This window comes from Propithecus coquereli, unplaced genomic scaffold (assembly GCF_000956105.1).
Source record: "Propithecus coquereli isolate 6110/MARCELLA unplaced genomic scaffold, Pcoq_1.0 Scaffold305, whole genome shotgun sequence".
Classification (NCBI taxonomy): Eukaryota; Metazoa; Chordata; class Mammalia; order Primates; family Indriidae; genus Propithecus; species Propithecus coquereli.
Window position 1 is genome coordinate 1,939,784 of NW_012148675.1, and position 18,430 is coordinate 1,958,213.

At 38.6% G+C, this 18,430-nt stretch overlaps 1 protein-coding gene across 1 annotated transcript in view; it reads right to left on the bottom strand.

The window, feature by feature from the left end:
• The window catches only part of EML6 (echinoderm microtubule associated protein like 6), a 255,683-nt gene that overhangs the window by 152,581 nt on the left and 84,672 nt on the right, over positions 1-18,430 (bottom strand). The window contains exons 2-3 of the mRNA XM_012649839.1: positions 5,621-5,780; positions 2,157-2,255 (exon numbers count right to left, since the gene is read on the bottom strand). Coding sequence (XP_012505293.1) covers positions 2,157-2,255; positions 5,621-5,780 — 259 coding nt within the window. The remainder of the gene's footprint in view (positions 1-2,156; positions 2,256-5,620; positions 5,781-18,430) is intronic.

An 18,430-nucleotide genomic window follows, 5' to 3' on the forward strand; every position in this document is an offset into this window, starting at 1 on the left:
TGTTAACAGCCTGGGCGTGGTGGCTCACGCCTGTAATCCTAGCACTTTGGGAAGCCAAGGTGGAAGGATTGCTTGAGCTCAGGAGTTCAAGATCAGCCTGAACAAGAGCTAGAACTGTCTCTACAAAAAATAGAAAAAAGTAGCCAGGTGTGGTGGTGCATGCCTGTAAGTCCCAGCTACTCGGGAGGCTGAGGCAGGAGCATCACTTGTGCCCAGGAGTTCAAGGTTGCAGTGAGCTATGATGCCACTGCACTCTAGCCTGGGTGACAGAGCAAGACCCTGTCTTAAAAAAAAAAAAAGTATAACAAAGCAATAGAGTACAGTCATCAACATCAGGTCGAGTGCCATACAGTAGTGTTAAAAACTTTAGACAAATTAAATTTAACAGCTTAATTGAGCAAAGAACCATTTGCAAATTGGGCAGCTCTCAGAACCAGAAGAGGTTCAGAGAGCTCTGCAACAGGGCAGGCGGTACACACAGACAGAAAAAGGAACTGAGGTACAGAAACAGCTTGAGTTAGCTTTATTTGGGATGGTCTGATCAGGTGGCAGCCTGTGATTGGCTGAAGCTCAGCTGCAACTCAGCTATTTGTTACAAAAGTATACTCTTAGGCTTTCAGTTTGTTTACTTACCAAGCTAGGTTTCAGTTGGTTATGTAGGGACTTAGAGTATGGAGATAGCCTTAAGCCATGTTTAGTTTAATATAACAGTAGGAATTTAACAATAACAAAAACACTTTATGTACAAGACAAGGTGATTACATTAGGCTATTTTTCTGAGATTTTACTGGTTGCAAGTGCTTCTAACTTTAGTTTTCTACTTTTTCCAAGATAACAGGCCAAAAATTTTGACATATAGTGTACTAATTCTGGTCAGACTATATAAAATGACTCAGAAATAGAAGTAGTAATTACAGAATAGTTTAGATATTATATGAGTTTGTTCTCAGTAGAGCCAGGTATGGCATCACAACAGTGTGAACTGATCTCATGTCCACTTTCTGTGAGCACTGGAAATTCACATATCGATCCAGTCCAATTCTACTTCCCTTATAAGACAAAATGCAACCATAGTATAAGCACAAAAAGTAACATCCGAAACTTAAGCATCACAAATGTTTCCAACCTAAACAGTTCATTAAATACTAAGTTAATATCAGTTAAATTAGAATCCCTGAGCATAGCGCCCAAGTGTCACCACGCTGTTAAGTATTAAGTCTCCCTGGGGGATTCTATATGTAGCCAGGGTTGGGGCCATTAGACCAGAGGGGCACCAGGCTTCTTCCAACACTGAAATTCTATGGCTGGTCACTCCTTGAGTAGAATTTGCAACTGTGGGGTCCTCTTACAACTATACAACTCCATAGATGAACGTAACATTCATATTAACTGCCCTCCCACATACCCCCCCCCTTAGAGTTCATACTAAGATAAGGTGAATTTAATGTTTAATTAGGGCCTCATTTTATATGAACACATATTGTGCAGAAATACAAAACTACTGGAAATTCAAGTAAGATAGTCACGCATGTTCACTTCTCTTTTAAACGAGACTATCAAGACAATAAAGGAGTTAAATTATGTTAATTATACAAGACACTGGAGAAAAAGACTTCTCACCAGTTGTATGTCTATGCCTATTCTGTGCCCTGTCTTACCAGCTATGACTACATGGAATTATTTCTGATCACACTGACTTCAATATGAATAATAAGCAGGCTACAACTTACATTCAATATTCTCAAATATAACAACTAATCACAATTGTCATTATATTCAATTCGAAATTAAAATACATACCCTTGTAATCATGTTTTGTGAATATTTTCTATTTCCATTTCTAAATGAATACATCTAAACTAAACATATAATTTCAACTCTATTTTGGTTTTATAAAGAAGCCAAATGCCAGCATCAAAAATTTGCTTTGCCTATAAAAAGCAGTAACAATTCAAATTAAGTATTCGAGCACCAGAAGCAATCACACCAACATAGTTAGCTGTCAATCATGAAGAAACAGGATGTTTATAAGTTGAATATGTCGGAAAAGTCTATACATGGCAAATTTATTTTTAAAAATATTAAAGTCTGAGAAGTGACATCACAATTTTCCCACAGTTCTGAAATCTGCATAGCTTGATCCAACAAGGTCTTACCCGGTCGGAATGGCCGGTGGCTGAGGCCAAAAGTTTCCCCTTCCGCCAGTCCCAGACACAGACCGTGTTTTTGGCATCCAATCCCACAGAGGCTAAACGCTAAAAACAAGAATAATATAATACATGACAGTGATGGGAAGATTTCCTATGATTCATGCTTTAAGAAATAGTTACTGATCATATGGGTTATGCATTAAATATCTTAAATTTTTCAAAATCCATCTTAAACCCAAAACTATCAACAATAGATGACTTCCATTAGTATATGCTGAAATTTCAAAAACCTAAAAGCTACAGCTCGTTTGTCCTTTTCAAACACAGGAAACATACATGTAAACTCTCAAAGTCTCTGATAAATCAATGAAAATCAATAGGAACAGAACTTGAAGGCAGGGTTTCAAATGTTTAACTTAAATTTTTAGTTTAAAAATCAACACAAGATTTAGAAGAGCCTAGGAATCCATAGTCTAAGAGCCTCAAACTACTAAAATTAAAGTGTTTCAAAAACAAATCCAATAAGTGAACATTTACATTCTTAGTTTTCTATAATTTCACAAACATTTAAAGTAACTAAAGAAGGATGTATAATCTTAGTAAAATTAATCTGGTACTTCATCTCCCAGCCTAAATTCCCTGGGTTCAGATCAGAACTTACCCTTAAAGTAAAAAGAAAATTCAACACATATGATTATATACATAGTCAAAAGTGTCAAAAACACACATTAGGAACACCAAAATCCGAGGTTCTTACAGGATACCACTTATAAGCAGACAGCATTGTGTAACAGAAGTCTGGACTGGGAGGAAGTAGATTTTGCTTGTCTGACTTTGCATTCATAAATAGCCAGACATAAGACCTTGGAAAAATTAACCTCCTTAAATCTCAGTTTTCTCATTTGTATAATGAATGTAAAAAAATTTGGTCTTTCTACTTCATAGGATTGCTGTGGGTCAAGTGAAGTAATGTAAATCAAAGGGTTTTTTAAAAATATAGTACTACCCAAGTATACTGTGTGCTTCACTGAGTATGTTTGAGTGTATGTGCACATTCACATGGTATATATGGAAAGACAGCTAGCCACATACGACTAAAGGTATACATGTATTATGCAGGGATTATTCAGGTTTCTTCACTAAAGATGGCTTTCATTAGGAACATTAAGTATAAAAAACATAGATAGCGGTTTTAAAATGCCCTTAAGAAAGGCAGTCTTTGTTGTAATTTTTAATTGAGGGTTCCAGCAATGGAAATAAGACATGGTTACATTTTCATTCATAAGAAAATCTAAGTGGGTGAATTCCATTTAGCTTATTTTTTTTTAATAGAAAAAGCAGTTAACAAACAGGGCACCAAAGTAAAACCCACATTTCTTGATTGAGAAAAGCCAAAAGAAACCTATTTTGTTCATTTGTAGTGACAGGCCCCATAGGCTACCCGAAAAGCATTTCTTTTGCCTTTTGTTGATGGTGAGGTGATGGGCTATTTGTCATTTTCTAAATATCATTCAATTCCAGTGAACTCTGTCCATAGAATAAAGCAGACCTGAAGCAATAGGTGTCAACAAGCCATGAAATCCATCGTGGGCAGATAGGAGGTATCATGCAGCCCACCCCCACACCCACCCTTCAAATGGAAGCTGGGAGAATAGCTAGGACTCTATCATGAAATAACATGGGCAAAAACTAAAAGTTAAAGCTGGGTTTCCCCCTGCTGCACTACCTTTTCTTGTGACACTGGAGAACAAATTTTGAGAAGGAATGGTTGCTCAAATACCAGATTAGAGAACGTGCATACAAGTACACATATGAGCATACATTTATACTTGTATGTACATATGCACGCTGACACTCATTTAATTTAATCAACATGTCAATTTAACTGCAAGCCTGAACAAATATCACTATCTGGCTAGTTCTCTTTAGCCATGAATAGACAGATGTATGCATTAACCTGACTAAACCGGATTGAGGTTAGAGTAGTAAAATCAAGAATATATATATATTCCAGGAATTAGCATTTACTACACAATGTAGTTAATCTAGTTCTAGAAAGAAAAATGAATAATGATCAATGCTCTCTTCAAATAGTAGAACACACTAAGTAAATGCTAATTGTTAAAAAAAAAAAAAAAAGTGACTCAAACCAGGTCAACTCCTTTTTAATCCACTGAATTACCCACAAACTCTCAGTTTGGTCAAGCCTCTGAATAATTTTACAGATCTTTCCATGGCATCAACTTACAGAATTAACTCTGAAATTTGCCAAAACTTGGATTGGAGGAATTAATAGGCAGAAACAGGGAGGGTCAAAGAGACAGAGGAAGGGTGGCTTAGGGATGTGGAGAAGGCTGGGGAGAAGAGGCGCAGCCTTAGCGAGGAGGTGAATGCAGTGGGTGCCAGGGATGACGCATCTGTGTTTCCACTTCCTTTGCTAGAACATATTAACATATCTTTTCTGCCAAGTGTTGCTATAGGTCAAAGGAAGGAGAGAAAACTTTGTTAGGACTGGAAAGGCTTCATGAAGACCTTTGAAGTGTCTTCAAAGACTGAGTCATTCACTCAAGGGGCTAAGAGGGTGTGTGGGGCACTCCAGGAGCACAGGACAAGGCGGGAAAGGGCGTGGGGGTGCAGAGGGGCAAGGCCTGGTAGAGGAATCTTGCAAACTCATCCAGTTCCACGACAAGGGGATAGTGGAGATGAGTCTGGCAAAGCTAGTAAGCCTAGAAATGGCCAACTACACAGTGTGGACTTCATCCAATGGGTACCCCAAGCTTTTCGTGGTTTTAAAACGATGCCTTGACACTTTCTTTAAGTTAGTGAAATACATCAGCAAGAAGTTGACTGTGAGGAGAACAGTTTAGAGGTTACTTAAACCAAGTCAGACATGGAACCGACTTGGAACTTAAAGGATGGAGGAGAGAATGAATGTCAGAGAGTTATTGTAAAGAAATTTATAAATACACAGGAATTGGTGAGTGAATTGGGAGGGGGCAGAGAGGAGTTACAAGTGGTCTCAAGGTAAAGGGTCAAAGAGAATCTTCTAGTTGGATTATTACGAGGTGATGTCATCTTCTAAAAGCAACCGGGTACTAAGGTAATGCTCAGGGCTTGAGGTCTGTGAGTAAGGCTTGGTTCAGCCCTTAGTCCAAATAGGAAGCTAACAAGGGATGAAAATGTGGAATTGCTGAGTCATGGTGAAAACCTCATCAGTGTGAATTCATGACTTCTTTTATGGAGACTTTTTAAACCAGATGGTAAGACTGGGGTAACTCAGACTGGGGCCTAGCCAGAGCTGGATGTTAGTGCCATACCTTGGAAAAGTGTCAAAAAGGTGAGAAATTCTAGGAGGCTACCAAGGGAACCAGTAATGGTTGCTGGGCTTTGAGTCTATTGGCTATTTGCATTATCATTTTAGGCAAATTGTGAAAAGTCATTAAAGAAAACAAATGAAGAAAGGTACATACCTGTCCATCTGAGTCAAAAGACAGGCAGGCAACTCCGTGTGTATGGACATCTTTAAGAATAGACACAGTCTGGACATTATAGGAATCCCATATGCATATATATGGCTCCTTCCCAACTTGGCCAGTTGCAACAAGAGTTTTGTCTGGGTGTAAGGCAAGGCTGAAAGAGAAAAAGGCTTCTTTTTATACCTTCCAACTGAACAAAAACAAAACAAAACCATTGTTCATCTTTTATCCAAATTTGTTCCTCATTTTTTTTTTTTATTTCAACTGTTCCTCATTTTAATCACCTAACAAGATGATCTCAAGAGAAATCCTGAACTTTCCCCCAAATAATTACCCGATTGGTCTAAATTGAAATGTTCAACTTTGGCAAAGAGGCTTAGCACAGTTTGTCAATAATTTCATCTGGTCTTACCCACTGGTTACCTTGAAAAATCAGAAACTATTATAATTCTCTGATTAAAATTATAGATATGGTCCTATAATTGCTTTGTCATGATATGTAATTACTGCTTTTCAAAATATTACTGATCTTTCAAGCTAGATTTTGACTTTGATTTGAAAAAAATGCTGTTGCTAGGAGAAAGTTCACTTCTCAGAATTAAACCTGCCTGCAGAAGCTCTGATACTATACTCATTAGGATTTCAAAGTATCAAGGGGTCCCAGAGTCAAGTGCTATTTCTGTGTCCCTTGCCATAGAGTATACATATTAAATGAAAATTTCTGCTTTACATAAGTTACCATGACACCAAAAGAACTGAAAATTACTGTGATTATGATTTCTCAGGAATTTAATAAAAACAAAACTTTGTCAAATACTAACTAGTATTTCAAGGAGTCTGTAGCAGTTGAGAAGTATTATTCCTAGATGAGAAATCATCCAGATGTTTTAAATTCATTATGTACAGAAGTCGTGCCTTTCTACAAAGTAGGTATTGGGAATTAAAAAAAAAAAAGTACATTACCTATATGGAAAACTAGTTCATTGTCTAAAATTCTTTTTGTATAATAAACAGAAATAGAATTTTCCCCATTTCAATTTTCAGTATCTGTCTACACAGATTTTTTTTCCTTTTCAATTTTTGGAATGGTATTATAATGAGAGTATATGTTCAGGAATAGTCACCTGGATTTGCGTGTTGGCTGCCCCTTACTACCTCTGGTTTTTTGGACAAATTTGATCTCTTTTGTCTCAGTTTCCTCATCCATAAAATAGAGATAATATATAAAAAAAAGTTCATAGATCTAATGAATCTATAGTACTTTAGCACAGTGTCTGGCACACAGTGAGCACTCAATGCAAGTTATTACTTGTGTAACTAGCGTTATGTAGACACAATCAACATATGCATGTCTATATGAATAGAGTACGGATTCCAAAAACATAAAACCATGTACTTCAAATGAGTTGGCCATCTAATAAGTGCTTGCTGGAAAATGTATCCTCAGAACCTTTATAAGGAAGTAATATAAAAAGACAAGCCACTTAAGAGGACAGCTTTTTCATGGTAAGTGAACACTAGAGGCTTTAAAACTTTTTAAGGTCGTAGAACACTTTAGCATCAGAGTTGATCAGGTGATCAACAAGGATAAAAGGACACTCCCAATCTCAATTTTGAGCTATACCTGGTATTTGATAGTATCTAGATGTCCCAGAAAACTACAAGTTTGTGGTGTGCCATGTCTGTTTCATTAAACTAAGTGGATGGAAGTGGTCTGAAAACCCAATCTATGACACACTGATACATTTGAGCTCATTCATTTATTCTACAAACCCTTATGGACCTATACCAGTTATAGCCCATAGATATGTGAAAAGAAAATACACTGCCATCTGCTAGATCCAGAGCCAAGAAGGAGACACACAAAGCCTCAGGTGTAGCAAAATGCTATTTATTTGAGCATCGGGGTACAGATGGGTGGAGCACAAAAAGAGCTTCCATGCAAGAAAGGGGAGACCCTTGGGTTTTACGGAGGGTTTTTCCAGAGGGAGTGAGCAGTTGGGCCAGAACAGCTATTGTAATAAATTATTTTCAAACAACCAATTTCTGGGACCCCTGCTCAGTCACATCCTGCAGAGATAGGGAGGGACAAGCTTCATCCGTAACGGGAGGGATGAGGAACGCAAATTTCCCTTTACCGGTTCCTGCCAATGTCGCCACAACCGTCTGTGGTCAGAGTTAGATTTACAACCTCCAGATTCTCCAGACTCCTGTGGCTATTATTTCACAGGCCTTATGATCACTATCTAAGTTTTCTATTAATTGTATTCCATTCTATACATACTTTTTGGGTTCCCACCCTGAGCATACCTAACACCATCTTTCAAGGGGCCTGCCTTAAGAGTAAAGACATATAAACAAATAGTTATGTCAATATATACATGCAGTGACACAGAAAGATGGAGGATGGACTGACCAGCTGCCCAGGATATCAGGGAAGACCCGAGTCCACACAAAAGGTGCAAAGGGCGCTCATGTGAACAATGTCCACAGTTAAAGTCTTATAGAGAACGGCAGGAAACGAGATGGGCCAGGCAGACAGAGGCAGCTCTTGAAAGCCCTCAGCCAGGCCAGAAAGTTAGGGTACCACTGACAATTATCCCAGGACACAATGTGAACCATTTCACAGTTTAGGAGGGTAACCCTCACACCGGTGAGATGCAGCAGGAAGGATGGATCTGTGAGGGCTGTTAGCAGGAGAGGCAGGGAGGCCAGTTAAGGACCAGGTGAGAGACAGCGAGGTGAGGCTGAAGGAAGGCATGTTTAAGATGTTTGAGACTAAGCAAAGTTGGGCATGTTAAAGTTGACAGAAGATTTTGCCTGGTCGACTGGGTTTATAACACACAGAGCTTGGCTGCAGCCGAGTTTGAAGCCCATGAGCTGGACCTGGGGAAAAGATGGCCTTAAGCCCATCCAATTTGTAGTGGGAAAACCAAGGAGACTCCTCAGGTTAGCACCACACTTGGAGTCCTAAAGGCTATGAAAAAGAATGGACTAGACTGTATGCTGCATGAGGACAGGGGCCTTCTTCCACCACTCTAAACACAGTTCTAGAATGTCACTTGGCAAAGTGACAAAACCTTTGCTGAAAAGGGAGTGAATTCTGACTGCCATAACATCTTCCTGCCTGCTACAAGCAACAGGCTCTACCCAGGGACTAGAGCTTAAAGAGGAAAGAGTATCTCCTGGATGGCCAGAAACATTTTTAAGAGATATAAATTAAACTCTTCTTGCTGTGATCGCAGCTTCTATTTAAAAATGCTTGAGATACTTGGTAGATTCCTGGGATCCAAAATAAAATAAATAAGTCACTATTCCTGACAGCTGTTTTTAATTTCATGATTCCTGACTTAGTTCTTTGATTGAGGGGGACATGGAACAGACAGCTTTCAGCAAACCTTTAAAGAGGCCTTCAGAGTAATTAATCTACATTATTCAATTAGCTGTGCTACCCGCCCCCCCAAAATCCCATTTTGGATTTAAAGTAGTTTTACTCTGGCGGTGGTTATTCTTTTTCATACTAAAGCCCATAAATTTGTTAAAAAGTTCACATTGTGGTTATTCTTTTGTTGCCCCAAGTTCCTTTATGCTGTTCGTTGTCATCTCTTTCCAGCCTGAGAGACCCATTTCTCCAGGTTCCTCCTGTACCATTTGAGCCTGTTAGCGATTTCTCCTTGTCCAAGCAGAGTCTCTGACCTCACTTCTCTGGCTTGATACAACAGGACTGCTTAGTGACTCACAGTGTTACTATTTATCTAAGTCCATATCAAGAATAGCAAGAAGAGAGAACAACCTTTATGCCCTCTACCACCATTTGTTACTTTCCCATCAGCCTCCCAGAAATTCCACTCCTTTCACCTGGGTGACAAAATGATAGCACTCGTGTGTCTTCCAGGGCACAGCCGAATGGCATTTACTCCTACTTTAAATTTGTCATATCATTTCAACAGCACTTTTTAGACCTCAGGAGAAAAAAAAACCCTCACAAACTTTAATCTCTGGATAATATAAGGTATCAGCAATGATGTAGCTGCATAAGCATTTATTTAATAAGCAGGTTTTAAGCTACTGTCAAGGTATCTATTCCCTTCCTCCCACATCTCCGCATTTAGGAATTCAAGAATTTCATGAGAAGTTATTTTGATCAGGATCTGCTTTTGTCTAATCCCAAAACATCTTTGGAATTTTAGTTCAGAAGCATTTTAAATGACAGGTGTATATATGTATGGATTTTCCTCAAAAAACCAAATCCAGAAAGGCTGGGCGCAGTGGCTCATGCTTGTAGTCCTAGCACTCTGGGAGGCTGAGGCGAGAGGATTGCCTGAGCTCAGGAGTTTGAGACCAGCCTGAGCAAGAGCGAAACCCCATCTCTACTAAACATAAAAAAATTAGATGTCATGGCACCTGCCTATAGTTCCAGTTATTTGAGAGGCTGAGGCGGGAGGATCCCCTGAGCCCACTAGTTTGAGGTTACAGTGAGCTACGATGATGCCATTGTACTCTAGCCAGGGTGCCACAGGGAGACTCAGTCTACAAAAAAACGCACACACAAAAAACAAAACACCCAAATCCATCTCTTTCTACATACCTCAAAATTGCTATTTCCTCCCTCCACAGAGTGCCCTGAGCCTAAGAAGCCACCCTCCAGTAAATACTGTCAGGCCAACCAGCAGAGAGAGTAAAGGCTAGGTCTTCATGTCCAATTACAGTGCCAAGATAAAGAGAATCACATCCCCTGAATTCCTGGGTATCTGTTAAGATTTCACAAGAAATGCCCACTATTGTGCCCTTCCACAGAGGGAATGACAGAAGTAGAGAGTACCACCATTGCACAAAGTATTTGCTCCACCTTGGGCTTCTCATCACTTTCTTTACCATACGAGAGTTGTGATTCTTACTGTCACTGGAAGTATTGAGCTTACTTACTTATATTTTAAGTCTGCCAGTGGAGAGTCTTTAAATTCAACTCTTTGCTTTTGTAAGAAAACTTGCACTTTGCAAATTTTGCAAATTATTATAGCTACAGCAGCAATGTCACAATATTAAAACTTTTTTAAAATTGACTCTTTTTCATTGAGGGTCTCAATACAATGGAAGTCTCATTCCACACCTACATAAAAAGGTTTGGTGTCATTCTATTTTTCCTTTGGTATTCAGTTTATTGTATTTATTGTATTATACACATGGCAACAAAAAAGGGATCAAGCTTTGAAAGAACTGCTGTTCTCTGCATGTATAAATCTAGTTCCATTGGGAAATCCCATCTTCTGTTACCATGGCAATAGAAAGCACTGCAGAGAAGGACTTTCAACAGCCTATCTGGGAGAAGGAATTGATTTGTTTCTCTAGCATGCCAGGAGGGCAGGAGCACGTCTTCCTGATGTCAGATGAGATCAGGAAGATTTCCAAGTATGTTGTGGAGGGGAGAAGATGAGAATTAAAAGGTTGTGGAAAGAGGTAGCCTTGCTTAGGAGGTTTAACAAAAACCACCAATCAATACTAATCATTTTTGATTCCTCGAGGCAAGAAATTGTATTTGAATACTTGTTCCAAGTACAGCATTTGAAAAATGTTCGTGATTCTAACATTTCTTTTTAAAACCTAATTTCATTTTTGCCCAGGCTGCTTCAGTGATTCTCTCAGTAATAACTTTGGTAGTTCATTTTTTTTTCTCTCCCCCTTAAGGTCTCACCAGGGAAGCATGAAAGCCATCTCCCTCTCTTCCCCAAGGATAACCTTGAGAGCAGCTTTCCCACGTTGGAAGCTTAAGCACATCAAGGTCATTAGGCTGGACTGTCTGAGGGCAGAAGGGGAGGTTACTGCTTTGTGGGTTGAAGGGGGAGTGACCCAACCTCAGTGGACATTCATTTGCAAGGCAGAAAATGCCAAGGCAGGCTTGAACACAGGTCTTGGAAATAATGGAACCTTGGATGGGGATGGCTGTGCTCCAGTCCTGGTCCCCAGAGATGTACTTGGCACTCGAGTACCACCACCAGAACTGTGATCTCATCTGACACCACGGAGAGGGCCCGCCTTCCAGGTGGGCTTGGGTGGCATGAATGGGAGTGACAGCAATGTGAACAGACCACAGGATCCATTGACATTTTCCTGAACTGTCTAAACCCCAAGGGACCTGTATAATCCATGGTTCGAACAGGGGTCCCTCAAATTGAACTTTTTAACAAGCTTGATGAGTGCTTCACCTAATGAAAATTAATATAATTTAGAAAAATGAAGAAATGTAATACTTTGCAAGCTGAGTGTTGCCATATCTATATGCCATACTTGCTCTGGTATGGAACTATATTCTAAGCAATACCTTCATACCCAATAAAAGGGTGGTTAAGAGGATAGAGTTTTGGCTGTCTGGCATCACAGTATACAGTGGCATGGCTGGAGCCTGCTTGGTCTGGTCATTTAGAACTGATTGTTTAATCTTAATGAGCTTTGTGAACAAGTTGTTAAACATAGCTACTGTTAAATTATATAAATTTACAATTACATAAGTTATATTAAAAACAAAGGTAATGCATACTCAAAACTTATCACTTCATAATTATTTTACACTTCACTATTATCTATAGCCCTGAGGTTATTTACTGCTATATCCTAACCATGTGGTAGAAATACCATAGAATGGTGTGTTATGTCACACCTCTTCCCAACTCCACTTTCAATGACATCACATTGGTGGATTGAAATCAGCCATGATGGGAGTGTTTACATCAGAGAAACCAACAAATGCTACAAATCAGAGCCTGATTTGTTGTTTTGTTGATTGTCTATACCTAAGAGATAGAAGGACAAAACGTTAATAATGCAGAATAGACTTAAAAGTGTATTAGTCTGTAGTTGTTATATTGTGAATGACAAGATTGAGAATATTCTTTCAGTATTCAAAAATGTATCCAATTCAGCAAAGAAGTTGCTCCCATCATCGCCAAATGATTAAAATTCCAATATAAGTCTTTGTGTTTCACTTTTGTCTTATTAACATAAATAAAACCATCAACATCCCATGATGGAACTACACTTGTTGGTCAACGATGTGTGAGACACTTTCTAAACCAGATAGTAACCAAGCATTTATTCCTCACGTGATTCTGTCAAATCACGAGTGACCTGCAACCACAGGTTAACCACAGATACAGAAGTTCCGCAAAGAAACAAAAAACCACCACAAAAACCAACCACCAAGGAAAGCATTCTATCGTAATTGATTGGCAATATGGAATTCATAATAAAGAGTATTATATTTTTATTTGTAAGTTGTGTGTTATATTTCATGTATATCAGTAAAATGTATAAGAAACTTATGAATGTACACGCATACTTTTTTTCTCTTGGAGAGCAGGTTGTTCAACAGTTACCAGTGCATCACTGAAGCACGTCTGCTCTACTTACTAGCAAATAATTTCTCATAAATCATCTCTGACAAATCACTCCACCTCTCTGTGCCTCAATTTCTCATCCACAAGATGGGAATGAAACAGTATCTACTTCAAAGAAAGTAGGTATTATTGTGAGGATTAAATAAATCCTAAGGCAGTAATTAAAATAATAGTGCTTAAAACATGGGGAGCACTACATAGGTGGTATTGTTATTAATTAAATGCCATGTGATAGACACATGTGAAACCTACCCCTTACCCCCAGGGGATTAACATTCTAAGTCAGGGAAACTCACATACTAGAGAGCTATAGTGAATTATTCTCAAACACTTAAAAATAAGACTACACTCTGAGATTTAAGCTAGTAAAAACCACATGAAATGGACCAAAAAAAAAAAAAAATCAACTATCTGAAGACACCACTTTAAAGAGAAAGCATCTGAAGCAAGAAAAATGGGGTTTGGAAAACAGAATCCAGTCATGACTGACAGTGAGAGTATGGACTCTACTTTAAAAAATATATATGTGTGCATGTATCTGAGTGTAAAATGTTAAAAGAAGTTCTGCTTAGAGTCGTTATAAAAAGAAGTCAGAATTAAGACAGTATCATTGTAAGGACAGACATATAGCTCAGTGGTACAGAACTGAATCCAGAAATAGACCTACACTTATGTGGTCAACTTATTTCCCAAAAAAAGTTAAGGTAACTCAATGGGGAAAGGATAGGTTTTTCAACAAACAGTGCTGGGACAAATGGATATCCAAATGGGGGAAAAATGAATCTCAATTCTTCTCACCATATTCAAAAGAAAAATTTTAAGTGGACCAGAGATGTAAATGTGAAACCCAGCTAGCCTGTGTAATTGGAAAAAAAAAAAAAAAAAAACCTTTGAAAGATAATGGTTTCTTAGAGAACAAGCATGAACCATAAAAGAAAAAAAAAATGGATGAATTGGAATTCAAAAATCAAAACTTTTCATCCTTGATAGTTACCATTAGGAAAATGAAAAGGTGAGCCACGGACTGGGAGAACAAAAAAAAAAATTCACCAGGAAATTGTACCCAGAATATATAAAGAATGCTACAATTCAATAATAAGAATACAACCTAATTTAAAATATGGACAAAAGACTTGAGCATTGCCAAGGACAAATAAAACTAAAAAGATTGACAATACCAAGTGTTGCTGAGGATATAGAGCAACTGGACTGCATGTACATTGCTAATGGGAATGTAAAATGATAAATCACATTGGAAAGTAGTTTGGCAGTTTCTTATAAAGTTAAATATACACTTACCATTGTAACCTAGCAATTCCACTCTTTGGTATTTACCCAAGAGAAATAAAAGGAAAATGCTTTTATTTATACTAGCCAGAAATTGGAAATAATTTGCATATCCATCAACAGGTGAATGGATAAACAAATTATTGTGTATCATGCAATGGAATTGTTCTCAGCCATAAAAAGGAATGCAACCACTGACAAGTATAGCATGGATGAATTTCAAAAGTGTTATACTGAGGGAAAGAACACTAGAGCATTCACTGGAATACTCAAGTCACTAAGATCTTCATCATACAAAGTTAGGAGCCAAGAGATACTGTCTACTTGGTAAGCCAAAAAATAAAAGGTACAAAAATATACCTTAAAGCTATGAAAATATACCTTAAAGCTACAAAAGGCATATGTTAAGGGAATAAAAACAAAATAACCCTACAGAGAGGACAAGAAAAGATGAGTAAGAATGATATATGTAAGCTACATCCTCATGTATCTTATGTGTAAGTCAATCATGTCTAAACTGAATAAATCAAGAAATAGTCATTAATCGTACTGTTTTGAAGGTTACTACCAGAAAGAACAGTCATAAGAATGAGAAGTATTCCTTTGTGTTCATACTACCTAAAATGATCTACAGAATTAATGCAATCCCTATCAAAGTTCCATCATCATTCTTTACAGAACTGAAAAAATAATTCTACATTTTGTATGGAACCAGAAAAGACCTCGTATAGCCAAAGCAATCTTAAGTAAAAAGAACAAACTGGGAGGTATCAGTCTACCAGACTTCAAGCTGTACTACAAGGCTATAGTAACTAAACCAGCATGGTACTGGCACAAGAACAGAGACATAGACCTCTGGAACAGGACTGAGAATCCAGAGATGAAACGATCCACATATGGTAATCTAATCTTTGACAAAGGAAAAAAAAATATACACTGGGGAAAAGAATCTCTTTTCAATAAATGGTGCTGGGAAAATTGGATAGCTGCATGCAGAAGAATGAAACTGGATCCCCACCTCTCACCTCTCACAAAAATCAATTCAAGATGAATATCAGACTTAAACCTAAGGCATGAAACCTTAAGAATTCTAAAAGAAGATGTTGGGAAGACCCTTTCAGACACTGGCCTACGCAAGGAATTCTTGAAGAAGACCCCCAAAGCAATCACCACAGCAACAAAAATAAATAAATGGGATTTGATCAAATTAAAAAGCTTTTGCACGGTCAAGGAGACTATCATTAGAGTGAATAGACAGCCTACAGAATGGGAGAAAATATTTGTTCTCTACACATCTGATAAAGGGCTGATAACTAGAATTTATCTAGAACTCAAAAAAAATCAACAAGAAAAAAATCAAACGACCCCATCAACAAATGGGCAAAGGAAATGAACAAACTTTTCGAAAGAAGACAGAATAATGGCTAGCAAACGTATAAAAAAATGCTCAACATCTCTAATCCTTAGAGGAATGCAAATCAAAACCACAATGAGATATCACCTAACCCCAGTGAGATTGGCCTCTATCAAAAAATCCCAAAACAACAAATGCTGGTGAGGATGTGGAGAGACAGGAACACTCTTACACTGCTGGTGGGACTGCAAATTAGTGCAACCTCTGTGGAAAAGAATTTGGAGATACCTCAAAGAGCTAAAAATAGAAATACCATTCGATCCAGCAATAGCACTATTAGGCATCTACCCAAAAGAGTAAAAAACATTCTATGATAAAGACATCTGCACCCAAATGTTTATGGCAGCACAATTCACTATTGCAAGGATGTGGAAACAACCCAAGTGCCCATCAATTCATGAGTGGATTATTAAAATTTGGTATATGTATACAATGGAATATTAATCATAAGAAACGACAGTGATCTAGCACCTCTTATACTTTCCTGGATTAAACTTAAACCCATTATCCAAAGTGAGGTACCACAAGAGTGGAAGAATGGGCTCCACTTGTACTCGCCATCAAATTGGTACTAACTGATTAACACTAGGGTGCTCACATGGCAGTAATACTCTCCAGGGATTAGGGGGTTGGGGGTAAACCCACAACTAAAGGACATGGGGAGCATTGTAGGGGGGAAGGGCTGCCTCTAACCCTTACTTGGGTGATGCAAAGACATAAAGTGTAACCATAATGTTTGTACCCTCATAATACCCCGAAAAAAAATGTAGATTGCAGATAAGAAAGGGTAGGGCAGGGCAATTTTATATTATAATGCTTTCTGTAATTTTTTGTGTGTCTATACTGCTTTAATACAAATATAAAAAGTAAAACAAAAATGATCCTGGAGAAAAATTAACTTGCATACCAAAAAAAAGTACTTTAAAAGTCTTCCACAGGCAGGAAGTAGGAAGGGATGTCTGATGACTATATCAGATTTATCAACCCCCAGATGTTCTCATCAGTATAACTGCTACTGATAAAAGGAATTTGATCAGCATGGCTCATCTTACAGTGCATTCTTCCAAAAGGAGAAATACCGCCTGAGACTGTAACACAAGAATTTGCTAATGAGAAGTTTCACTAATGAGGGGGGTCTATGTGGAATCCAGCTTTCTGGAGCTATTCATCTTTTCTTTCCTCCCTCTTTAAGCAAGGAGTATGACTCAAGCACTGAGGGTTATATCTGGCGGCAGTCCTGTTAATTTAGGACAATTAAATATGCCAGTCATGGGTTTCAGTTAGGTCTGATTAAATACTTTAGAGAAGTCATTAGTGAATCCATCTGGTCTAGTGGCTTTGCCAGATGGCAAAATGTTACTACCTTTATCTGTTCTGCTCCTGGAATATTCTCCCTCTATTGTAGAGTCATTTTCAAAGTAAGCCTTACTTCAGTAGTTTATACTAAAAGGGATCTGGAAGGTGGAAGGTGAGCAGAGCAATCATGTTAGGCCACACCCACTGAGCCACAAGATTTCAAGGCTGTATTAAACGGCCTATCATTCTACTGTTGAATCCAAAGTGGATTTCATCATTTCCATTTCCTCAGGATGTTCCGTCAAACATTTCAGACGGCGCTCTGTATGTGAGTAGAGAGTCGGGATCACAGGGCGAGGCGACCAGCTGTATTTCACATCCATGGGGTAACACCCCAAGATGAGAGGAACCCTGGAAGTACTTTCTCCACGTGTATGGTCACTTAAGTGAAAAAGTGGCCAGTTTTGATTTGTTTGCATAGCCTTGTGAAAGTACATTAAAATGACAATCTTAAAGTGGTTTTGACACTTTGATCATGCAGAGTTAAGCTTTAATTTACCAATTCCCTGACCAGCGAGGTCAAAACTCAAGGCGTTCTCCAAAGCATTGACAATGGCAACTTAAAAGAATCACTTCACCAGTTGGTGCCTAAGTTACACACCTAAACCTAAGTGATAACCAGGGCCTGAGAGCTGCTGGAGGAGGGTCTGGAGATAAAGTCTAGAAAAGAGTCCAACATTTTATTGCCACCCTCAACCCTGTTGATTCCCCAGGCTGAGCCTTAGTTAAGCCGAAGCCCCACTCTTTTCTAATAAAGCCAAGTTTGACTAACTGGCTTAACTGATAATTTATGTTCATGAAATTGTTGCTTCCAAGGGCACCCCTGACCACCTGGGAACTACAGATCCCTCGCTACAACGACTCACTTAGAGTCTGGCTTTTATCTTGCTCTTGGTTAACAGCACCTCCCCTTCCCTTCGGTTTTGTTCTTCTTCCTTCTGTTCCCACTTTCCCTCCCTTTCAAGGTTTCCTCAGTCTTTACGTTGGGAGATACAACATATTTCATCGAGCATTTCTGTGTGTTTAGGGAGGAGTGGGGGGCGTGGGTGGGAAGGCACGTGCCTGTGCCACTCCAGGCTGCCAGGTTTCCAGAACGGGGATCCCATTCTTGTCTCTTGACCTCCAGCCTCCACTCTGAGCAGTTTGGATTCAAATATTGTGAAACTGTCATCGCGAACTTGCCATAAATGAGTAATTAAAACCTTTTGTGTAAGAGTATGTTTCCACCGAGTAGAGACACAGTTGCAGCTTTCATCTGACAAATGGGGTAAATGTGAGACACTTAGCACAGGGTCTGAGACACAGCAGGCACTCAAATAGTAGCCTTAAGTGACAAGGCCTTTTATTAGAACTAAA